The sequence below is a fragment of the Apteryx mantelli genome, chromosome 2 (genome assembly GCF_036417845.1).
Source record: "Apteryx mantelli isolate bAptMan1 chromosome 2, bAptMan1.hap1, whole genome shotgun sequence".
NCBI classification, from domain to species: domain Eukaryota; kingdom Metazoa; phylum Chordata; class Aves; order Apterygiformes; family Apterygidae; genus Apteryx; species Apteryx mantelli.
The window spans coordinates 46,519,998-46,545,751 of NC_089979.1; the positions used below are offsets into that span (position 1 = coordinate 46,519,998).

Sequence of the window (25,754 nt, forward strand, 5' to 3'; positions counted from 1 at the left end):
CTGGAGTTTCGAACATAGGTTTCAGACCTCAAGGACTCTGGTGCTAACCTTAGGTATTTGCCATTCCTTTAAGCTCATCTTTGTGCCTTGTTCTATTATGATAATGAACCTTCTTTGCTGGAAACAACTGCATATTTTAAATCATCATAAAAACATCCAAATGATAGCTGCATGTATTCAATGTGGTATTTATTAGACAGAGACGAAAAACAGATGAAGTAAAGCTTTTGTTCTTTCTCATACAAGGTGATACAAGGTGTAGCTTGAAAAAATCCAGTATCATCATCCAGTATTATCATCAAGAAATTAAGTTATAAAAGTCAGGAACTGGCACAATATGTTCTTTGCCAGTTAAATACTGCATATTATTTTAGCAAACATTTCTGCTAGCAATTGTTAACCTCAGGCAATAGAAATATCTGTTTGCAGAGGAGTAAAGAGCAGCTAGGGAATCTGTTTATTCACTCTCATAAAAGCTTTTCTTCACTGATATGCAGAGTTACTATTTCAGAATGAGTTATAAAACAAACTTGTTTTAAGTGGCACTTTTGTTGGTTGAGTTTAATTTTATTTCTGAAAACCATATTAACAGCATAAAATTATTATTAGATTTATAAACAATACACAAAATTAGTAGTACTGTTGGTTTAAAGCTATGTTTAACTTCTTTAGTTTCCAGAGGAAAAAGGATCTTTACAAGCTCTTTTCTTTGAGGATATATTTTTAAAATTCAGTAACTGACATATGGTGTAAGAATACTCAGTTCAAAGGAAGAAATAAAACAAGACAGAAAACACAGACTGGTTTATGTTTTTATGACTCAGTTACAACAAGCAATGCTCCTCGAGGTATAGTAAGGAAATCATCCCGACATTTCCTTCAGTGTGGCACTAGTATTTTATAATGACTTCCTACAAGTCCTTTGTGATCTTGCCCCTCTCTGTCCATAGCTCTTATGAAGATATGCCTCTTGATATTGGACTTGTCAGACTGTTTTTCTGCTTCCAGAAAGGACTCTTTTTTTACTGTCAAGCCCAGTGTACTGTCTTTGTCAAAGACCCTCTTCTGGCTGGCTGTCTGGAAGCATCACCTCAGTGCAAAACAGGCAGGCTGCTGGATTTATTTTGGCTCACCTCTCCTTAGTAGGGGCTAATACCCTGAAGGCAGCATTACATGGTGTTACTAGATGTGTGGACATGAAATTTTGATTGCTAAGTCCTGGGCCTACAGACATTTGTGACAGGACTCAGAGAAAGAATCAGGAAAAAAGAATAAAGATGCAAAGGAAGAAATCAGCTGAGGACAAGAGGAGATAATGAACCAAATAAATGCACGGAGGTATAATACCATACCTGGAATGAAGCTTCCAGAGCCCTCTGCCATGAAATGTTTTGGAAAAAAATCTGAAAGACCACAAGATTTTAAGGGAATAAATTAATTGAAGAGCAATCAAAAACCAGAGTCAAGATGCTAAAACCAGACATGCCCAAACTACAGAGAAAAATTGGATTCCAGGAGCTCTAAGATATGGGCCTGTATGTAGTCAGAAAACATTACAGAAAATGAAAGTGATAAATAAGGAAAAGGCAAAAAGAAAAAGCATCCTCCCTGGATCTAAGAGAACTGGTAGAAGCAATGAGAAAAGAGGAAAATTCACTGATTGTAACTAAAATTATAATCTTTTTCTGCCTGTCTTCATAATGAGAGTGTAAAAAATTGCTGCATTTTTTTGCTTGCTTAGATATAAATCATCTGTGGGCTCATGACTAGACTTCAGTGAAACTAATGACATGAAAGTCTGTAGACTTGGGATGAGAAAACATTTTTTAAAAAAAAGATCAGCCTCGTGAAAGGAATATTATAATTATTTCTATTACGATATTATAACATTTATATCTGTTCATGTTGTTATGCTTTAGGAAATGTGTATGGTTATCACTAGGCAGAAGAATCATGAATCATTCAGCTTCCAAGGGATGTCCCTGGAGAACAGTCTCAAATACAAATGTTTCAGAATTCCCAAATTCCCAAATTCCCAAATTACTTGCTGGAGTTGGAAGGACTGATTCAAGGTCTTTCATGGATAAGTTGTTATGAGGTATCCTGAAATAGCATTTAAAATTGTGCTTCAGAGGTCAATTGGAGTTACTCTGGTCTAAATCCAGGGCAGTCCAACAGAGTACAGTTAACTGTCACCTGGGTTGAAAGGCAGGTGAAGGAACTTTTTTAAATAGATGTGTCACTTTGATGGCTATTTATCTCATTTAGTTACTGTAAAAGCTAGCACTGTTTTACCAGAATGGTCATTATCAAAGCTATACTTTCTGCATTGAGTGTGAGTGTAGAAAAAAAACTTGGTTGTCATCAAGTATGGCGAGGATCCAAGTTCAGTATATTCATACTCATAGTCATCAGCTCCCTTGGTTTCATTTCAGATATATTCTATCATATTAAGGGAGGAAAAGAATAGAGTTTTTCAGTTACCAAATAGATATTCTTTCATGTTATTACAAATCTTTCAGATTTCAAAAAAAAATTAAAAATTATTTTGCAAAAGGATGGTTTTCAATTCTTCCAAAAAGACGGCTTAAGAGGAAAGATGCAACTTCTATTGCTGACAATAAATGCTAAAATGTTAACCAATCTGAGTGTGGAAATGAGAAGACAAAATTTTCTTTTCATTGAATTGTGCTAAGTAAGCTAAGCACATTCTGCATGAAACTACTATTAAAACACAGTAGGAGAAAATACAAAAATATTTTTGCCATGCTATTTTGAGGTCAGTAAGTACCACTAGTGTGAGGAAGGGAGCTCCTGGAACAATCCGTGATCATTCTTACTTCCTCGTTCCTTTGTTGCTGTTATCCCTGTAAAGCTGCCATAGAAGCTGATGGAAATTTTGCTACAGATTTTAAATAGAATGAGTAAATATCTTCATTTTATAATTAAGAAATTTATGTTGAAATTTTGTAAGTTACAAGTTTAGCTTCAAAAATATAAAACATTCTATTTATCTTGTTTTGGATCTGATCCTTCATATCTAACTCAGGCAAAATTAAAAATAAATAAGCCATTTTTGGTTAAAGAGGGGATTTCTTTCAAAAGATATCTCCCAGAAATATATTTTTTCCCCAGAGTGCAAAGACTATGAGATATACGAGTAAGAATAAAACCATTAAAACTGTGTTGATTCCTCTGAATTTAATTTTGCTACTTCATTTATATTGGATAAATCTCAATAAAAAGGATAAGTTTGCTCAACGATTATGTGATTTAAAAAAGGACTTCCAATAAATAAAAATAGGTTATGCTTTACAAAGGATGCTAGATATTTTATGCATTCCCTGTAGATTGGAAACACAGGTTTGTATTGAACATTCCACAGAAATTCACGTGTTTAAATACCATTACTACTGGGTTTATTCCACCCTACACCTAATCCATAACAAGATCTCAATACTCATCAGCAGAACAAAGTAATGAGACCGTTATAACAATTTATCAAGGAGATTTCCGCCATCTAGTGGAAAATATATGAATGACATGAATACATACCTGAATATCTAAAAACCTTTGTTTCAAGACTAGGTGTGTAACTGCTGTATCTAAACCGTTAGAAAAATGTATTCACTTCCACAGTATTGTTTTTTTTTTATAACAAATCTCTCTACTTCTTGATATATCCCAAAATATTGCCTCTAGCTTATCTTTAGTCATATTGGCTACCCTTCATTTATCCTCATTCATATCCTTGTTTATCCAATCATATTGGCTATTACACTACTTCTGGAAGATATCAAAATCTGTTACTTAATATGAACTAGAATCAGCATAAAGAAAACAAAAGCCAGACTTCCTCAGCAACCTCACGTCTTAAGTTTATGCAAAAATCACTCTATCTTCTCCTTAAGATTTACCCTATACCTTCTGCATACAATTCTAAACTGTACAAAGGCCTACAAGCTGTTTCAGATCCCAGAGAAGGTCTTTAATGTAAAAAACAAACAAACAAACAAACATTTTTTCTTAAGTGTACCTACCAGTCTAGTAAAAAGTATTACCTCTACCTATGCACCTACTCTTTTTTTATACCCATAGAATATTGCAGCTGCAACAACAGGAATACACTATGGTAATTGTTCCAGTTATACTTCATTTAGTACATTGCACAAAAAATGAATGTCATCAGAACAAATATAAATATGAATCAAGTCATAATTCCAAAGACATGGGGCAGAAGGCTGTTATTTTGGACATCCACAATCAAGCATTGGTTAGGAAAAGCTAAATGCAAAATCGTTATGGTAGTAACAACTGCAATGGATTCTGCCTGAGTGACTCCTCATACCCACAGCAGGTATTTTCACCACTTATATGGGGGTATGTAAATTCATGCCTAAATTTGGCCTTTCGAGTGCTATGTAGTCAAAAGTGGAGTCAGGACAGGTTGGTTGGTTGGTCTCACTCCCTCCATTGACTGTAAACGAGCACAGCCCTGAGTGCCTCAGATTATTAAATTAGGCTTGTAGGGCAGTAGTCTAAACCCCCCCGAAGAGGAGAATTACAAGCGACCGATTTAGGCCTCTCTGACACACGGCCTTCTGCACGCCTCGGGCGCGCAAAGAAGCATAAAGCTAACTGCAGCGCTAGCATTACGGATACAGGAGCTGGGAGCAGCCAAGCTACCTGATGCTCTGAGCCATATTTAGAATTCCCAGGTGAGCCACTATTCACAGAGAAACATCCCACATGCCCTGGAGAGCTGGGAGAAGGGTCCAGGGCATCCTTTCTCCCACGTGAGGGACAACCACAGCTCTCCACCTCCCCAAGGTCCACCCCGAGGGGAAACACTTCCCCCAAGCCCATCCCTTAGCATACAGCGCACACAGAGGGGTACACGCACTCCCCCGGCCCCACAACGAGGGTCTTTTCCCCATCAGGCCGCTTTGCTTCAGGCGAAAGCCAGTCCCGCAGCGCAGCAGGCACTGGGAGCCCTCCCGACCGCCGAGGGAAGGGGTGGACATGGCGGCCGGAGGGGCGAGCACCCCGTACTACATTTCCCAGAAGCTCCCCGGGGGAGGGGCGAGGAAGCGCCCGCGTCCTCTTCCTCCTGCTGCTGCGAGGGGCTGCTGGGAGTTGTAGTAGGGGAGGCGGCGGGAAGATGGCGTCCAAGATCCGGGTGGCGCTGCGGCCTGTGAAGAGTATCCTGGTCCGCTTCTGCCCGTTCGAGCCCAACGTGGAGAGCACGAGGTGAGGGGCTGCTGCTGCTGCCGCCCGGCCCGGCCCCTCCGTCGGCCCCGCGGCGCCTCCCGCCGCCCCGGTGCTGGGGCCGCGCCCGGCGGGGCGCCTCGGGCCTCGCTGTGGAGGGAGGCGGCCGGGGGGCGTCGCCATCTCCCCCTGGGCCTTGGGGCTCCCTCCGCAGCTTCAGTGTAAAGAGCACCCCTCATATGTCCGATCCTCGTAGGGTTTTGGTTTTATACTTTTATTTATTTATTTCGGGACTGAGATTGTCCTAAGTAGCACTCTTTAATAGTTAGGCTGTAAATTAAAATCTAAAATTATGACCCCAGTGCGGCCTTTGCCCCAGGAGCCTCCACAGAGCCCTGCCTTGGTGACTCCTCCACAGCGATGTTTGCAGGGTTTTCTCACAGGTGCGCTTAGAAACACAAAAAGTAATTCCCTAAATAAAAAGGATGGAGTAAAAGCCACACCACTCCAGCTGTTGCCCTGACTGCATTGGCAAGAGAAGTAATGCAGCAGTTAAAATTACTGCTGCTGCCATACCATGTGGTTTGCTGTCACTAAAGCAAGTGAAAGAAAAAACACATAGAAGGAGCAAATCTGTAAGAAAATGGCCTTTTTTTTTGTTCATTCTTTGAAGAAGAACTTCCCTTTCACAAGCTTCTACGTCTGCTATATGCTTTATATAACTTTCATGATCTTGGTCTTTGAAGGCTTGCATTTAACATGGCTTCATAGTTTAGTTTAGTCTAGACAGAACTTTAACATTTTGTAACGATTGAGAAGACACTGTGTTTGTCTTAAGGGCTATATTTATGCTAAGCATTGTCAGGATGCACACAGCATTAATTTTAAGCAGGTTTGTAGAGGATCTCCATGTCTGAGTATAGACTCTGGCATGTAAATGCAGGTGTTTAACTTTTCCAATCTACTCATGGAGATGCTGCTCTCTTAGTTGCTGAGGATGTAGGTGTGGGACTAAAGTTACTGGTCCAAATGCTTGTAATGGGAGAGAAAGGAGGAAACAGCTGCTGCTGTGTCTTGGTAATTGGCTGCTCGTGAGATCTAAGTAATTGTACTTCTGGAGTGATGCAACTTCTGCCAGTTCAGCATGGAAGGAATATAAAATGTCATTTTCCATGGATTTACACACACATCTACTGTTAAAATGGTCTTATTAACACAACTTAACCTAGAATGTCTTTAAGTCAACTGAATGTCGAGTAGTTTTCATGCATGTGAGAAACCTACTGGAAACAGATATTGTTAAATAACTAAATGCAGTCTGAACCCAAACAATAAAACAGTGGTAAGTAAATGGTGTATAAAGAAAAATTAGAATGGCTTTGCTGATTCTGCTTTTTTTTAATATATATTTAAAAACCAGCTGAGAGAAATGCAGAAAGTGCATACATGAATTTTTTGAAAAATTCTTTGGTATGCTTTTTACATATCAGCACATAGCATGTCTGTTTGAATTTTTAAGAGTGATTCTCTCATAAGAAGTACATGTCTGAAATTATTAAATGAAAATCCTATTTTATTTATACTTTGATCAGCTAGCAACATCAAGCTATTAAAATTAATTATAGAAATGTCTATAATATACTGAATACATTTTAAAATTTATTTTCAGAATATTTCTTCAACGCATATACCATAAAAAAATCTATGACACCAACAGGAACTGTGAAGTGACTACTGATGTGAGACATGATGGGTCTGAACCACTTGTAGATGTTATGTTTGGTAAGGAGTTCATTTTTAATCTTTACAGAAAGTCCTTCCAGATTTGGGTTGTTATGTTACTGTTATTTCTCTCTCTCTTTTTTTTTTTTTATTGTGGTTGCTTTGTTTTGTTTCTGGTCCACAGCTATATGTTATACAGTTAGGAAGAAAAAAGGAAAAGGGAATTATTAACAGACTAATGTATAGAGAAATGTGTATATATATCTTCATACTACAGTTAGATCTGGTGGATCTTAGATCAAAATACTGGCTTAATTTTAGGCTAGAGTCCACATTTGCAGTGACACACTTGTGCCCCCTTGCAACTCAGGTAGAATTCCAGTGAATGTAGCTCTGTTTGGATGTAAAAATATGTTCACATTCTGTCCATCTTATTGTCTGTGGCAGAGGCATCTTAGTCTCAAGAACAGAAAGTTGGATGCTTTAGATGCTTATGCATCTGAGTAACTTGCTATGTATTTACTGAGTGTGAAGGAACAGCTCATAGGGATAAGACTTTTCATGTTCAGAAGGACTTACAGAATGAGATCAACTAATCTATGACAAATTTCTTGGTTTCCTCTGAAAGTATAATGAATATATATTCGACCGTATGATCTTTAAAGGTCCCTTCCAACCTCAACCATTCTGTGATTCTATGAATAGGTAGGGAACTGATGGTGAAAATTTTGTCAGTTCTGGAAGCAGCCCAGAGTCTAGGCTGTGAACAGATGGCTCTAATCTGCTTTTGTCCTCTTCCCTGGCTGCATCTTCTTTCCTGCTGTGCCTTAATGGCCCAATATGGCATGTAGCCCGTTAAAGTTTTTATTATTATTGATCCTTTTCTTGAACTTTCATATATTTAGTGAATCAGTAGGAATGTCAAGAGTGTTGAATGTACTTGGCTTTGTCATTACAGTGTTGACTATGCTTCCTTCTTTCCCATGCCTCTGCCTTTTTCATTCTTGTCTCTAACTTTGATGTATTAAGACCTAAGCAGTAAAGCTTAATGTTTTTCACAGTGTAAAACCAAAACAATTTATTTCACTGACGCCAAGAGCTATGGCTCTTAACTCTTGACTTTCTAAGAGCTGATTATTTTCCAAATGAAGAGTTTACAGCCCTTGTAGTTGGCAGATATGAGGCTGGAGCTTGAATGCTGTGCACAGCATTGCATTATATGGGTTTGAATATGCGGCTTATATCTGCAAATGTTTCAAAAATAAAATATTTAATTTGGGCACTACACTAAATTTCTAATGCTCCTTCCCTGTTTTAAAGTATTTTTTTCAGAATTTTAAAAATCCTTTTGCTCTCTATTTTTTAAATTACATCTACCAGATTGCATCAACCAATTCATCGTTTTGGCTAAAGAAATAAGTTAAACAGACTGTATACAATGTGCTGCTAAAATGCTGAGCCATGTGTGGAAATTATGCCTTCTAGTCCCTTCTATGCCTTCTGTTAGATGACTTTGAGAGCATAGGGTGAGCCATTCTGATCAAATATATGTTTCCCTGTAGGTATATCTAGAGAAACATTTTTAATGGTACAATGCAGAAATAAAAATTTTGTATGTATTGTGTGCAATTTAATATGTTATTTGTTCTTACAGTGTTGTTATATAACCAGATTCTTTGGTAAAAGGAATACTTTTTAATCAGACAAGATGAACAGGGTGTTCGGATTTATATACATATACGAGACAGAACTGCACCCTAAAGCAATTGTGACTTAGACTTTGTGAGTTCTTAAAACTTGTTCCCTTTACAGCTGATGGAGAGCGACTGATAATGAAAGGAGCCAACCTGACAACAGTAGAAATGTTAACAGCATTGAGCTCCAGATGTAATGCAAAAGAGCTTAAAGCAGAACAGAAAAGCAAGAAGAAGAGTCCCTGAAGAACCAAACAAATGTGTTCACATTTACATGTGTCAAAAGCAGCAGGCTGCATAGAAGGCTTTTCTCATACGTGACAAAATCTGAAAGGGAAAGATGGCCAAGTGCTGACCAGTTTAACATGCAGCAGAATGAACCATTTAAATGTTCCTGCCTCTTCCCCTCAAGGAAAATACACTGGAACAACATAACTTTTAACACTAGGGGGTCAAAATGACTTCTGCCGCAAGTGCATCTTTCTAACCAGCTCTTGGTCATCTGCATGTTGGACTAAAATCACATGTATTTGCATATGAATACAAATAATGGACATTAGTTATTAATAAACGTTAAAAATCAAAACAGATCTCTTTAGACATTATTTCTAACACATGCTCTGTAGGGTGGAATGCAATATACTATTAGAGCAGTAATAACTTTGAAAATTATTAAAAGTAGATATCTGAGGAAAATTTTTGAAATATTCATCAATGACTTTAGTTGAGGGGCGGCAAGCTGCATACACAGCATAGATTTTATAATACCCTGCTTGTCTGCTGCTAAGTAGTCCTTTTCTTTTTTCCTTTTCTTCCTCTCTCTTCCAAGAAAGTGTGAGATTTGTTAAATATGAATTTAGCTCAGCAATTAAAGTGACAAGGTAACGGGACTGTGACCACATAGTAAAGCTATTCATCCTGCAAAAAAGTAGCAAAATTTATCTCAAAGGGAAAGGTAAGTTAGTGGTTTTGACAGTTGGAGGAAAGGGCTGTCTTTGAAGTTCAGTTTTGTAATATTTTTGTCACTCAGTTTTGAGGAATTTCATTAAATATCCTGTAAAGATCAAAGGAAGAGAATGACTGTGTTTATAGATACGACCCTATTATTTATTAAAGTAAGGGTTTAGGAATCCTATTTGTATTGCAGAGTTTTGTGGATGTGGGAGGGGTAATCTCTCCTCAGCTCTTCAGGTGAAGGTGTCAACTGCTCAGGTGTTTCATGTGCATCAATTTTGTTCTAGTTCAGTTCTTAATGAAAAAGTAATTAAAGATCTAGTTTCTAGAATCAGAAGGTGTAGTCCTGAGTTGAGTTATTAGTCCTACCTGTTGTTAATCAGATGCCTGACTTGTACAAAATTGTAATACATGTATTTCCAAAGGTAATTTTGCTGCAGATTTAGAACACAAATCTTGTCCCTAAAACTAGATTTACTTTATTTTTGCAAAGATTTGTAAATGGCTGCTGTCCTTTCTTCAGGCAACATCGTATTATGTAGCAGCACTATCAAGGCAGGTCTTTCCGACTTTTTAACCAGGATGTTGAAGTCAAGATAATACCTTTATGTTGCAGAAGCAGAGTTGTGCTAAAGATTTTGTGATATTTTACGATGGCCTCTTTTCTTCAGTGTGTTTGGAAGAAATAGATGAAAAGAAGAGGGTAAGATAAGATGATTGGGGCAGATGCATCAATGAAATTTGGACATGAGAGCAATATATTTGAATTATGTAATCTGGGATGAATACCAGTCTGTTGCTCTTTTATTAAGCCACCATCTTTATGGAGTGGTCTCAGAATGCTGAACTCCTGAACCCGCTGCTGAGCTCTGTCCTGGTGGAAGGAGTTCTGAGAACGTCTGAAATTTTTTGAAAGAATTTCAAATCCTGTGAAGCTAAAAGAGCATCTTAGAAAGTGGACCAGAAAGAAGAATGGATCTTCAAAGGAGATTTTTGGTTCTTTTTTTTCCCCATTTAAAAGAATATTGTATAGCTTGACTTTGAAGAGTCCTTACCTGAAGAAGCCTTACACAGAAGGTGAGAATAGATCAAGTGGAAAAGCACTGCAGAATTGCTAATTCATTCCCCAATTAATTACATATTTGCATGCTCAAAAACCTTCTTACAGTAATGTATCAGTGATATTAGATAACCTCCTTATTTTTGTGATTTTTGGTTTTTTTTCTTTAACAGTTTATACAACAATGGTGTCAGACACCTTTTGCAGAAGTTGCATATAAGTATGAAGCATTTAAATACATTTAAAAACCAATAATAAGCCATTTGCAAACACTTAAAGAATAAAACAAGGGTTGAGTAATATCGAACTTCTAGAGTGATTATAAAGGGATCAGTTTTTAGTAAGATTACTCTTAGTCTTTATATCAGTCCAAGATTGAGGTTTATGTTTATGAAGAGAAAAAGATGAATAATGAAGCTCCTAGTTCAGCTTTTTCCAGCCAAAATAAATCCTCTCCACTGTTGAAGAAAGGTGACTTTCATTTAGTCTAAAGGACAGGCATCTGGGTCTCTATGGATGTGATCTTACTAGGCATTTGCATGTTAATGCAGAGATGCCAAACCTTTTTGCTTAGATTAGGCAAAGAGCCTATAATAAAGTCACTGAGAGATGACTGACAATTCAGTGGACAAGGGGTCAGCTGATGCTCCCTTTGCTGTGTGTGCTGCTGTGAGCTGCAATTTACAGTGGAAAAACTCTCATATTTTGTGTATGACTAGCATTCAAATATGCAATAAAGAAAATCATATAAAATAGAAAGAAAAAAAGCTAAAGAGGTGCATTCTCAGCACTGACTAAATACTGAAGTGATATGAACAGCAATACAGGCAAGGAGATATTCCTCTGATTGTTGTTCTCTGCCTGAGAAAATTGTTATGTTAATACATAGAATTTTTTTCCCTGTACCAGGTAGATAGAAGTACATCTGTATTTTTCAAGTATGTTAAAGATAATCTTTAATAAACTTAGTGAATAAGTATTTAAATAACATTACTCTGTGCTATTCATACATCAGCATCATTATCTGCTCCTGAGTGACTGAAAGCAGAGTGACCTGCTGTTCTGACATTTTACTGACATACACAGTCTAGGCTGTGTGGATATACAGGGTATTAAGGTCAGTTGTACAGCACAAAGCCAGGCTGGACAAGCGTTGACTTTGCACATTATTATTTTCTAACCCACAATTCTTAATTTCCCCACCAAAAACATGGTCAGTTGCCTAAATATAAGAGGAACTGGAGCAAGCCCCCCAAAATACTGGGGTTGACTAAATACAAATACCACACCTTGTAGGACGAGTAGGATTTCTGATAGCAGATGATGACATTAAAATATCTGGACCTTTAACACCTGGTCATTCAATCATGTTAGACCTGTTTATCATACAGACAGCTAATGATGCAGATGTTCTTGTCAACATGTAAGGAAGATAATCCTAAAGGAGATGAAAGTGCTGTTCAGATAACAATAGATGGTCAGGGAACTCCTTTTTTTAAAATATCTTCAATGTTATTTTTAGAAAAAGATGACAGTGTCTTTAACAAAGATTTATGCAGGAACAGCAATGTTATTGGACATTTCCACATGGAGTTTTACCTACTAGCTAGTTCATACATGCCAGTGCAAATACTGTTCCTCGTCTCAATTTGGGCAATTCCATGCTATGTATTGCAGGAAAAACTGGGTGCGAGGCATCTATGCACTTGAGGAGTGGAAGATGCTTTAATTCTTTCAATTCTTTTAGAAGTGATGCAGTCTAATAGATAACTATGATTTGTCAACATGCAAAAGGCATCACCTACTCATTTCAGAAAACTGCCCACAAGTATTTGAACTGTTGGATATGCAAGACTGCATTAATTTTGGTTGGCTTTTCCTAATTCCTCAGCTATACTGTATGAATTTTCAATGACCAAGAAGTTAATATGATGTAATGAAGCATGTGTACCCTCCCCATACACACATACACCTCCAGTATAGTTTGAGAATTGCTGTCTTACTGCCCACCTCATCAGCAAAAATGTGAAGCCAGTTTCCCTGGATGCAAGGCCCTTGCTTCTTCACTGGATGGTTTGGAGCTACCTTCAGACCGACAGCTCACTTATCAACTGCTCCTCTCTGAGCTGCACCTCCCCTCCTTTCCCCTTCTCCTCACTTAGTAACCTTTTTCCTTCCTGATAATATTTGATCTCATCCACTTGTACCTTCTCCCTCTGGAAGGCCTGGGTCACTCTTCTGAGCCTTTTCTGTGGTCTGCGAAGAACTTAGAGTAGCTTCAAGCAGCCTAGAGGCTTTGTTCCTAGGAGTTGCTGCTGCTTCTCTTCTTCCTCCCCAGCATCACTCTATATTTTGAGAAATGTTGGGCCACAGCAGCACAAGCAATTAGAGGTATGACTTTGCTCTCAGATCATCTTTTATTTAACGACAAATCATCTTTACATTGAGTTGGTCTTCTCAAGATTTTACAAAATTAAGACTGTACCAGGGATATGTTAGAGGTGTGAGGATGAAGAAATTCCCATGTGCTCATCTGTTTTGATTGTGTCTTGTTATTTTAAGTTTCAAAGATTGTACTTGAAAGCAGAATTAATGTGAGCTTAGAGACTGTACTTGATTTAAAGCAGACCCATACTGGCAGTGTTGCAAACAGAAGTTAGTAGCATAACAAAGGAGATAGCTGCATTGTGCCTTACTGGATGAGCCAAGTTTGACTTGCTAACATAGAAAAAGAATGTTTCTATTAAGACATGACAGCTAGAAAAGTGAAGTAGCAGACCTGTTTGTGAAGGGAGTGCTCAGTTAATAGAAGCAAACTGGGAAAGACCAAGTCCTTCATAGACAGTTTTTCATAACCTGTAGACTAACAATCTCTTCAGAAAGTATGGAGGACAGGCAGGAGGCAGAGCTATGTGCTCTCTCTTTACCCACATATTGCTTCTCTGTTTCTTTTGACTCCTCCACACTTTTTCTTCGTGACTTTCATTCCCCTAATGCATTTATTTTTGTTGTGTTAGATGTTCTATAAAAATCTTTGGGCCAGAAATATGGCAATTAATATATGGAAATCGAATTCTTTGTTAATATTTGCCTTTTTTTGCTTTGCAATGTATAGTGGTTTTGTTTTTTCTTTTCTTCTTGCTGATGCCTGGAATTTCTTGGCTTCTCACTAAGGCAGTAGATTAGAAAGTTTAATAAAGTATAGGTACATTGTAAAGCTATTTTTAAAATTTACCTAAATAAAACAGCTAGCAAAGATTTAGGCATTTTACAGATGCAAAAGTCATAGCTAAATGACAAATATCCTAAGTATTTATTTTTTAAAAGTAGTCATTCCTTTAATAAAATAAAATTATAGATAGCTGCTTAGTAACCTCATGAAAAAATTGAACATGTCATAAACAATAAAACTTCTCTCTGTTTTGTCCAAAGGAGGTCTTCAATGTTTATGGATCTTTTAGCGTACCCTAAAGGATACCAAATTGAAGATGTTCGGGTTGAAGAGGAAGCAAACTGCACAGACAAGATTTCTTTTATATAAATTCCTACAAGCAGCTCCATTTACAGCAAAATAAATCAAAACCAATACCTTAAGTTTCAGCAAGCTGGCAAACAATGCAACATCTCTGTTTTCTGAGTGAAATCCTGCCTAGATGATGAATGGCATGGCTATGGTATTGCTTTCTTTATTGTACATAGGAATTTTTATGAATAAAAATGACAGAAAGGAAAAAATAATATCTTTCTGTTTCACCACTGTGGGACAGCAGCAGAAAATGGAAAAAAAATAAGTAAAGGTATGGAAATAGCATATGGTTCTCATACTGAATGTGACAGCCATGCAGATCGTAGTAGGAAATCTGGTTAAGAGCAGTCATTGAAGAACTTCATGGGATTCCCTTCCCATTTGGAAAGAAGAGCTCAGGTAGCAGGACAGGATACTGGCTGCACTTCTATTCATTACTGAAGCAGAAGGCATATTTAGTTTTCCATTGTGCATGCAACACAGTTATTCAGAGCCCTTTTTGTGGATGCTCATCATGATACTGTGCTTAGGTACCAAAACAGTTCGAACACAGGTCCCTCTGTTCTTACACATCTCTTCATCTGGGTAGGTTGCAAAGTATCTTTGATGTGAGCTCTCTGCTTTATCTTCACAGAAGTGGGAACTGTGTAGCCTATTTGTAACCTAGGAAAACTGTTTTGTCTAGGTTGTGCTTTTCCCCAAAATTTTCTCTAAGTGATCGCTGAAGTTGTAAGATACATCATTAATTTTTTCCCTCCACTCATTGGAACTGGTGTCCAAGATGAAATAAAGAAACAGCGGGGAGTCAAAGACCTGCCTTACTGTAAAAACAGAGTGGCCAGCTTATAAAAGGGCAAACGGCAAATTTGTCATCTCAAACACAGTTCATACACAGACTTCCTAAATTACTTTTTTTCAGTCTTTTTTTCTATGCAGGCTTTATAGAATTTGTCTTGCAAATCCACTTCTCAAATGATTTTACAGTATTTACTGGAAATGGTGAATTTAAGAAATGGATGATTAATTCTTCCTTTCCTTCACATAAGTTAGCTCAGTATCTAGTTAGACTGCCCCCTACTATATATGCACATGCAACAAGAAAAAGTATCAGGAACTATCTCGTGGCAGAAGCAGAGGAAAAATTCGGGGAACTGCAACGTAATTTCCTACTTCCTTACACATTTTCTCTGATGTTAGATATGTGAGATCAGATCTAGAGAAAGAATCAGCAACATAAACCCAAATACAACGAGGCTTTTCAGGTCTGGAAGAGCAAAATACCTGCCTATCCTGCACAGCTGCCTGAGATGCCAGAGGCAAGGATTTTTTTAGAAGGAGGTGTTTTGAACACTAGTCATGTACTTAATATGCTTGGCAGACTTAGTGTGTTGGCAATGGGCATGGGATGGTGGTAAAGACTAGTTTTAGCCCCCAAAAGGTTTTTCCTAGATTCTTTCTACAGTCCATGAAAGAGAAAGTCCCTTCTTCAAGGTGAGTCAGAAATGGAAGCTAATATTTGAATTACACCCCAGAGAGCCTCTCTGTTGTCACTGGCTATAGGCAGATGCAAGGAGGCTAGTGCTCTTTGGCAAAAGTTAGCCTGACCTTCATCAGTGTCACCCTGGGCATCTATTTCACACCTAAGCCCTTGACACCCCAGGACAAAGTCCTTTGGGAGACCCGATCTGGTAGACAGGCTACTCCTCACACACCTTGATGACAGCTTTTGTACAGCACAAAAAGCCACAGTCACAGCCTCTTTCACCCAAAAGCTGCCAGAGAAGGGATTTGTTACCCACCTCACACCTGAGAGGTGGGGAAGGGGGTTAGGGCACTTTCCAAGGCTGTGGTGACACTAAATGCAATACTCTCCTCAGCTGGGGGAGACTCAAGCTCCCATTTCTTGTGGTAACAGCCAAGGTATAATGCACCAGGGTGTAGGGGAGGTCTTTCCCAACCCCTGCTGTTACGGGTGTGTGGCTGTGCAGAAAGGAAAGTGCGAACTGTGGGGCTGGGAGAGCATGCCAGAGGGAAAGTGCAATCCTCCAGACCACGGAGAAGACACTTCCTCAGTAGAGCATGTGTAGCAGGCCCTGTCCTCCAAATGTCTATATATGTGATGCTCTCCTTGGCGATGTCCTGAGAATGAAAGTAGCACAATTATTGTAACTATAGCCTAAACTTTTTCCTGATTATATCTTTGCAGTCGTCAAATAATATCCTTAGTAATGAAACTCTACTTACAATATGCAATTAAAAATATGTGTTTAATGCTAGAACTTTATACTTCTAAAATCCAGCTGACAGGTTTGTGATTCTAAATTTCATAAGCTAATTACTCATTGTTTTTAGAAATATTTCTTTTATTGTTACTTATTCTAAATCAGTTTGCCATTCATTTGACTGAGCAGTCCTTGCCCTTATGTCCTTATTGTTTGAGACCACACAGAAAGAACAAGGAAGTTGTGTTTATTTGGTTTTATTTATGGACCTTTGGGCTAGTTTTTGTATATTCTGAGTTTTCTAAAAAGCCATGCCAGATTACTGTCTTTCAGAAAGTCTCCTCTATAAGGAGATATCTCCTGCAAATGAGTTTTCCCTTTATGCAGATCAAAGGCCTTTTCAATGCTCAGACTACAGCTATGTAAAATTTATAATCATCCTAATCTCTTCTTTAACATTTTTATGACTATGCTGATTATCAAATTCTGAAGATAAATAAAAATATTGTCATACTGATGTGTGGATGATTACTATTCAGGGTAGATGCTGCTGCTAAATAAAGAGGATTTCTAAAAGCTTCCAAAATTAGATGCAAGCTCCTGTATCTGATGTCACTGAGCTGGCACAGAATGGAAATCAGGTCATTTTCCTCTGAAATGTGAAGTCTGGAGCTCCTCACTGCAGGCTTTTGTGCTTCCTCCCCTGTCATTTTGGGCAGGGTACAACCAGTGAGCTGTCACAATGTTGCAGCAGTAAATTTTGCCCTCAGTGTAAGCATTTCCCTTTAAACTCATTGTGAACATGCTGATGAGCGCATACAGAACATATGCTGAGGTTGACGGTAGGTTAATTGCATTATAGTAATACTTTGTGGCATCAGCTCTGATCAGGGCTCCAAATGGCAGGACACTACGTGTACGAGTAAGAGCCAACCTGTCCCTGACAGGCTAAACAACAATGTCCAGATCCATCACAAGGTCTCCTTAGACCCCAACACCTAAGATTAAGCCTGTGCTGGGGCGTAAAACAGCTTTGTTTTGACTTGAAAACTGAGATTTATTGCACAAAGCCCATTGTAAAAAACCCAGGATATGCACAGCTGTTTTGTCTCAGAGGTAATGAAATACCCCCACACTAGAAGATCTTGAGCATATTGACATACAAATGAAAACATGTAGGTTCATGCATTGCTTCGTAATCCTTGGTCTAGTGTTGCCCAAGTAAGGAGCTCCTGAGCTCACCTGTGCCAGCTATGTGACTATACGCAACCATAACACGTGTTTCATCATGTCTGCCCAACGATGACATGGCTGGGAAGGGAAAACTGCACTTGTACAATAAGGAAACAGAAACAAAGCTATGCTACCTCTGCAATTTTTCTCATCCATACCTTGGGGGTGAGTAACTATTATTCATAGGCTGTTTTCATTTTTTTCACAGCTACATGTAGGCTGAAGAGTAAAATTTGGGCTGTGCTGTCCGATTTTCCTGGCAATTTCTCAAAGCTTTCTTAAGAGGTAATCTTGTCTATGAGAAGCCTGGCACTTAGAGAAGATACATTACAGTATACGTGTACTAGAAGGAAGGTGAGATCTTCCCTATTACACAACAAGGCAAAGCATGGTTCTATCAGATATGGACATTTTAATGAGTAAAGGTCTAGGGGAAAAGTTACACCTCCTATGTAACCTGATCAGCAATATGTTGCAGAAGAGGAGGTGGTGTTCTGCCCTGCCCAAGCAGCAGGTATTATGACTCCTAAAGACAAAATATGGCTTGGCTTGCATGCAATGGGTAAAGCTACAGCTACATGAAGAGAAACCTCAAGCACTGCTGGCCACAGCTTCCCAACTCTCCTGTCAGATGAAACATAGCGCAGCTATGCACAGTTGCCCAAAGCAGGGGAACTTTGCACTCTTCCCTTGGCCCTTTTCTTTGCAATAAAGGACTTCTTGGTAATAAAGGACTGTAATATCCTCCCTCCTACAAGACTCAAGGGCTTGACTACCTTGGGAAAACATTCTCTCTGGCAGGCCCAAACTGCCAAAGTGGTGATTGCTTCTCACTGTGGCTACGTGTTTTCCGTGCAACTAATTTTCAAAGGAAAATTTACAGTTCTCAGTGTAAATTTGATTCTGCTTCTCTTGGACGATATATGGTCTAATCTGGAGACAAACAATACTTTTCTCGGAGAACTTCAGCTGTCTGCACTGAAACAGTAATATATAGCATACAAACTTAATGTATTCCAGCATGAATATATCTATTTGCTGCTTCTGTTTGGGTATATCTAGACAGGAAAGGCGAATACACACATGACACTTGGAAACACCTGACCTTGATGTCAACCTCATATCAGGCAGGCTTAACCAGAGGGTTAAGCATCTCTGAATATCTAATCTTTTTATTTTTGCTCCCAAAGTGGGCAAATGAGTCCCCTCATCTTAAAAGTATTTGACCAATACACAGTATTCATATACTGTCGCAGTAAAAAAATAAAGTATATTTTGTAGCACAGTCATGTATCTTACCCAGAAGGATACATCTCTGGTCACATTCAGCAGACTTTCTTTGATGTGTGAATACCACAGATTTCAGCACTATATTCTGTTTCAAAGAATTTTCAAGGTGTGGCATTGACAGTCCCCTTCATCACAGAATTAATATGCAAAACATTAGATTTTTGTAAAAATTGAGAGAGAAGTTAACTTTTCAGAAAAAAAAGAGATAAGATTCTCTATTCTTGAAAAAAAAATAATCTTATATGAACTTATATGTGTAGACTTGAAAAATTGTAAGGAAAATGAATTAAAACAAAAGTTTTCTAGGAGGATTCAAAAATGTAGCAACCTTCTGCATAGGTAGATAGATAGATCTCTGTATACTTCAGATCAAGAAATACTGTCTCACCACTAGATGGAAATAGTGGATTTTTCATCTTCTGTTGCATTATCAGCACCTATATCTGAATACTATTTGCATATCATAAGCCATCTGCAGACAGCACTGCAGAAATATGAATCAGAAATTCTTTGCTAGCATAGATGGATTAAAGCCAAGATTTCTATTTCTAGTTAATGTCCCCAATTTACAGGACTGAAGATTCCTAACTCTTGAAAAAATGGTTCTGTTTGATCCCTAATCTAATTGTTTTTAATTTATCCTTTCTGAAAGCAACCAGAAAAGAACTACAGGGCAGACAGCATTTTGGTTCTGCTAACATGAATTAGGTAGTAAATATCAGCCTAATTTAAAATCTGCTCCGGAGTATCTTGTGCAAGACACACACAAAAAAGATAAAAGTGGAAGGAAGCTGAAAGTCTTGTGTTTCAATGTACCTATTTAATGACAAAAAAAAAAAAAAAAAAAAAAAAGCAACGTGGCTTGCTGCCTTATGACAAGATGCTATAGCATTGTTTGCATATTAAAAGAAAACATAGAGTCAGGGAAGTGAAAGATAATTAAAGGCAGCTCAGTAGGGGAGGATAGTTAAACAGAAGGATTTAAAAAAAACTATTTAAAATGAGCTAATTATTTAGCGTATATTAATCTGGTCTTTTCTATAAAGTTTTGAAGCTTCTAACTGATTCAGTTTAGCTTTACTAACTTGCATCACTATAGAGTCTAAAGAGAAAGCCATACTTCTTGCTTTTAGTGTACCAAAACATTCAGATTCATGTCAGCTTCTGGTGTTGCAAAAATCTAGAACCAGCACAGAGACCTTGCTGTCTTTGTCCAGTTCTGACATCCCTATCCCAGACTCCTGGCCACTGCCACTCCATCAAAAAAATCCAGGCACTAAGCATATCTTCCTTTTTTTTTTTTTCCTGGTCAAGAGTTGCTCTGGGTTTCATCTGTTCTGATGCATAGCCAAAAGAGGCAGATATCAGCATAACCCCAGTGATGGAAACGTCATCTTTGGGATACATTGGTACTGGAAATTCTGTTGTGATTTAGAAGTAGTAGCTTTTTTCAGAAAACACGACAGTGGCTTGCTCTCTGCTCACTGGGCAGAACTGGGCAAAAGATTTGCCAAAATCTCACAGAGCCCAATAACCGTGTGTATTTTGCGATGGTACTTCTGCGTCAGTTTGCATGAACAGCTACTGCTGCGTTTTCCCTTAAGAAGCAGAAATCAGGGCGCTGTAGTTTAACACACGCTGGGACCAAGGTAGCAAATTGCATTTTTCCAGTGCTGAGGAAGGAGCCTGCATTAAGGCCGTGATTTTTCCCATGTACTGCAAGCACCTGCGTAAAAGGCCCCAATTTTGTCCGGTCCCTACGCGCTGCCTGATCCCTGCCGGTGCGCCGCAGTGCAGATGAGAAGACACAGATTGCGGCAGCTCGGTAATAAATGCTACACCGAGGGGGTGCGGGGGGGCGCGGGGCCCCGCTGGCTGCATGTGCGTGCGCGCGGGGGCGCGGCGCGGCGCGGCACGGCGTGCCCGCTCTTGCCGCCGCGGGGCCGGGCCGGGCCGGGCCGGGCGGGGGCTGCCGGGGGCCGGGGCCGGGGCCGGGCGGGGGCGCCCGCGGGAGGGCGCCGGGGCCGCGGCCGCGGCCGCGCCGGGCGCCCCATTGGCTCGCGGCGGCGGCGGCCCCGCTATAAAGGCGGCGCGGCCCCGGCACAGCGCGTCCTGCCGCCGCGCCTCCCCGGGGACGCCGCCGCCGCCGCCGCCGCCGCCGCCGCCGCCGCCGCCGCCGCCGCCGCCGCCGCCGCCGCCGCCGCCATGGCCGTCGACGCGTTTTTAGGCAAATGGTGCCTCGTCTCGAGCGAGGGCTTTGAGGACTATATGAAAGAGCTGGGTAAGGAGCCAGGGGGCGCAGCCGGAGGGAGGCCGCGCTGCCCCCCGGCCAGGGCTGGCGGGGGCTGTTTTCGGCCGCGCCCGGCTGGCAGCGGGAGCCCGGCGCCGCGGCCGAGCCTCTGTCCAAGGTCTGCGCGGCGCCGAGACCCCGCCGCGCCCGGGGCGGGCATCGCTCCCCGCCTTAAATGCCGGGAACCCCTTAGCGCGAGGGGGCTGCTCGGTGGCGGGTCCCGCCGCCCCGGCGCCTCCCCGCTCCTCCGCTAGCGATGGGGCGCCGAGGCGCCCCCCGGCCGCGGCAGAGGCTCCTCTGGAGGCTCCTCGCCGGCGCTGCTCCTGCCTCGGAGCCGCGCTGTCACCGCGCTGTGTGGCTGCCGCGACAGTCAGACCTGCTGAACCCGAGCTGGTTTTCCAGGGAGTCAGCTCAGGTGTCTCTGCACTGGAGACAGAGATAAATCAGAACTGGATGAACTGTCTGTAGGTAACTGAGAGCTGGCTGCATTGCCACAGATGATTTGTATTCTTCTGTGTGCAGCACCCTTATCTGAGACGGGGTAGTCCTGGCTTGTTATCCCCACTTCCAGGTTGCTATGTATTTTGTAACCCTAAGGCACTTTAAAAAGTACAGAATCAATGCCAGGAGCCTATTCTGAAAGCTGAGATTTCCCCCTTTCCTGTGAGCATCCTGCCAACAGGTTACAGAAACCTTGTAGTGTCTGTGTGTAGCCCTGTGAATCCTGAATTATTTTCTGCACTTTAGTCACTCTGGAAAGCTAGGTTACCTTCTCAAGAGGTGGGAAATGTGGCCTTGAATCTCCTTGGAGGGAGAGGAGGAAGGAGTTCAGATCTCACATTCTTCATGTAAAGTATAAAACCATCACTGCATTTACACTCTACAGATAGCGGTGGCTGTAATTGCATTTTGTGAGAAGCCTATCAGTATGCATTAGGTATGATCTGAGTATGCCTTCTAGAATGAGCCTTTTGGAAGACTTTGGTGGAGGACAAGTGAGACTTTAAAGCTCAGTTCAGTTCATCCACACGGTGATGCCACACTGCTCACGTCTGATGAGCCAGGATTGCCAGGTTGTCAGTTGCAGTTTCAAAGTAGAAATTATGCACTGCAACCACTGAGCACCTCCCATGTGTAGGCAGCAGCTGAGTGGTGTTTGTTTGTTTTTAGATCCCAATCTTAAAGTCACTTTTATTTTTTTTACAATTTAGGCAACTGAATTTACCTCAAGTCACACTTTAGAAGCCAGTCCTTTATTGGATCTCACCCTTGCTGACTGCTTACACAAACCTCTGCCTTTGATCCTAGCAAAATGCACTGTAAATGAGGTTCTGCAGGTTCTGCTCAGTCTGCATATAAGAATTTTTAAGGGTAGTGTGAAGAACTTTAAATTTTACTATTTGCCATATGGGAAAAATACACAGCTTGGGGGGAAAAAATGTGGCTCATCTGTTTAGTTGGATTCCAAGGCGCAGCTGATGAAATAACTCACTGAATACTTTGCACTGGACACCAGCAAAGGCAGGGGGAGTTGCCATGATGATAACTTTCACTTCCAATCAGAAAACCTGGATTGAGGAGGACTGTTTTTTGTTATGGACATTATTTTCTCATTTACACCCCTGAGAAAATTGTTATCTTTGGGCTGTGGAGTCAGCCCTCACCAAAATAACCTATACACTCCAGGGGAGCACTGTGCTGTATGTGACAGTGTTTTCTAACCACCCTAGCTGCAGAGCACAGATTTTGCTTACTTGGTGGCACTTTCTGCTCCATTTGGCTGCTTATCCATTCTCAGTTCAGACCTGCTCTTTCCAGTTTGATGGATTCCAGCTTGTTGCCCATATGCCTTCTTATTTATATCTATCTTCATCTATCAGATCAAAGAGACTCAAGCAAAACACTTGAACAGTACATGTAGGGGCTGAAGCAGGGTGAATCTTTTCTGGTGAAGTGTTTTGAAGACTGCTCTCTCAAGATGATACTCTTACTGTGCTGAATTTTGAGTCATGTTGCAAAGGTCCTTGTGTGTGTTTGTGTATGTAAGCTCTGAGAACACTATTTTGCTGAAAGGAGTATTCTCAGAGTTCCTTACTTTGCATACTGGATGTAGAAGATGAAATTTTAAAAACAGCATATTCGAAATTCTGTACAGAACTAAGGGGGGGGGTATCTGAAGTAAGCTGAAATAAATATGCAGGTGGATTCATCTGTCAGCTAAAAATTGTCTGCAGAATTTTTAAAGCATTCAAAAGTTGAAGGGAAAAGTTTTATATTGTTGCTTTTGTCTTCCTGATTATTGCTTATTTATGTTTGTAAAAATTCAATGCTGAATTTTGAGAGCTGCTAGTCCTCTAGAGTGCAAAATAGATTTAACTTTAGCTCTTTGACCAAGCAAGACAGTAACCCTGCAAATAAGCTTTTTTCCTTCCCTGTCAATGGATAATTAAAAACATCCTCTTTCTTTGTGGCTCTTGAGCTTTAGTTCTCAAGTGTACTTAAGTGCCTAATTAAATGGAAATTAGATGTCTGAGTTCTTGGTCGACCTGAGCCTTAGGGTTTAACTGACTTTGATATTGTTTCTCTTGCTTTGCAGGTGTGGGTATGGCCATGAGAAAAATGGGAAGTGTGGCCAAACCGGATGTCTACATTATTAAGGATGGAGATACAATCACTGTAAAAACAGAAAGCACCTTTAAAACTTCACAGTTCAGCTTCAAGCTTGGTGAGAAGTTTGAGGAAAATACGTTAGATGGCAGAAAAACTCAGGTCAGTGTACTAGGCGTTCTACTGAGTAAAACCAATCCTTTGGGTGATTCACAGATAGAGATAATATTTTAAAAAACAGTTTTGATGCTCATATTAACAATGCTTTGTTTGATGGGCAGCTGCTGCTGTAAGTCTCATTGCTTAATCCAGAAAAACAAATTGATTTCAGTCTGCAAAGAGGGAGAATGCTGAAACTAATAATATAAGACAAGCATTGTGCTAATAAACTAGCAGACTTCTAAATCCATGTTAAAGGCCAAATGCCTCTATCTGAAGCCAATGGGAAAAAAATCCCATTGATGTTTAATCAGAGGCAGCCCTACAGTAAACCTTACTGCTCATTCCCTCGTATTTGCATAACAAGAATCTATTTCAGTGTGCAGTCAGATAACTTATACACATGGCATAAACGTGAATCACAGCCCCCAGTCTCCAGTTTTGGAAGGCAAAGAGCTTCTCCCAGGCCCAAGTAGGGAGAATATTCATACCAGAGGAGGTTAAACACAAGGAAGACCTTAGATATGTCTCTTTTCACCTCCTCGTGTGAGTGCTTTCTGTGTAGCATTCCCCCCTTTTGGTCACACACTGGCAATTCATCTGTTATTGCAAGATCAGATAAATGTGATACAAAAGCTTGAAGCCCGTATACAAAGAGATGAATAGAGAAAAGTGTCTGCTCTTGTTAGTTGAAATTGTGCATACTGTCAGAGGCCTGCTTCATCCAGGCTTGTGTCAGAGCAGTGACTGAACAAGCAGTGAGATAATGTAAAAACAGGATCAATTAAAAATTTGGAATAAAATCCTGGCTTTGTAGAAGTCAATGGCAAAATTACTATTGAATGAACTGGGGTGGGAATTTTTCCTTTGAAATAGGGTGTTAGAAAGCAGCCTTCATCAAGTACCATGGGTAAAATATTAATGTTCTGGTTCCTTTTTCAGACCCTTGTCAGCTTAAAAGATGATGGGTCATTGATTCAGGAACAGGAGTGGGGTGACAAGAAAACCATAATAACACGGAAACTAGTGGATGGACAATTGGTGGTGGTGAGTTCAGCTTTGCTTTCTGTTCACTGAGTGCTGCTAGCTAGTAGCCTGACATGTAACTCTAAGATTTTTAGCTGCAGCCTCTTTCCTTATATTTTGCACTGATGCAAATTAATGAATTCATTTCTTCCAGGAATGCAACATGAACGGTGTCAAGTGTGTTAGAGTCTACCAGAAAGCATGAGGACAAGTCTTCATATTCAGTAGGAACTTGCTACAGACAACTCAGTTCAGTGGACAGAGCTCCTTTATACTCCATTTTTTCCCTTTCCCTGTTTTCTAGTATTTCAATGGACTGAGTAGCTGTGTGCAATCCTTTTTAAAAGCCATGATGTAACTATTATGTAACAATTCTGATCTACCGAGGCTATTAAATAAAATTTTCAAATATATGAAGTGGAAATGTTGTTACTATAGTGGAATTTTAAAGTGAGCTTTTATAAAAACTCAAGTTTGGTTTTAGGCCCCACTGGGTTCAGTTCAAGACAGTGCATATCTTCTTGCTAATGGTAAGGAATGGTTAATAGCAAACTGAATTTTGACCAGCCTTCCCATCCTTAATTGATAAGGTAGTAAACTGAAATAGAAAAACCACTCAGAGTTCCATCTCTGGAGTTGTTTCTATCTTGCAGGCTACAAAGTAAATAGAATTGGGTGGGTATAGATAAGAGAAGCTTGGTTGATATTTAAATAAAGGAATGCATTTTCAGGGGTAGGTTTGCTTTTCTTTTTCATGTTTCAA

The 25,754-nt window shown here is 40.1% G+C and overlaps 1 protein-coding gene across 2 annotated transcripts; it reads left to right on the top strand.

The window, feature by feature from the left end:
- The first annotated feature begins 5,147 nt into the window (after positions 1 to 5,147).
- LOC106484596 (fatty acid-binding protein 5) lies at positions 5,148 to 25,404 on the top strand. Of its 2 annotated transcripts, XM_067290583.1 has the most exons (5): positions 5,148 to 5,250; positions 6,878 to 6,990; positions 23,796 to 23,968; positions 24,908 to 25,012; positions 25,146 to 25,404. In XM_067290583.1, exons 1-5 carry the CDS (start codon positions 5,162 to 5,164, stop codon positions 25,194 to 25,196), a joined length of 531 nt encoding a protein of 176 aa, XP_067146684.1. In that variant the 5' UTR covers positions 5,148 to 5,161; the 3' UTR covers positions 25,197 to 25,404. The 2 variants fall into 2 exon arrangements, with proteins under 2 accessions (XP_067146684.1, XP_067146685.1); XM_067290584.1 differs by lacking the exons at positions 5,148 to 5,250; positions 6,878 to 6,990 and adding an exon at positions 21,072 to 21,190.
- The last annotated feature ends 350 nt before the right edge of the window (positions 25,405 to 25,754 follow it).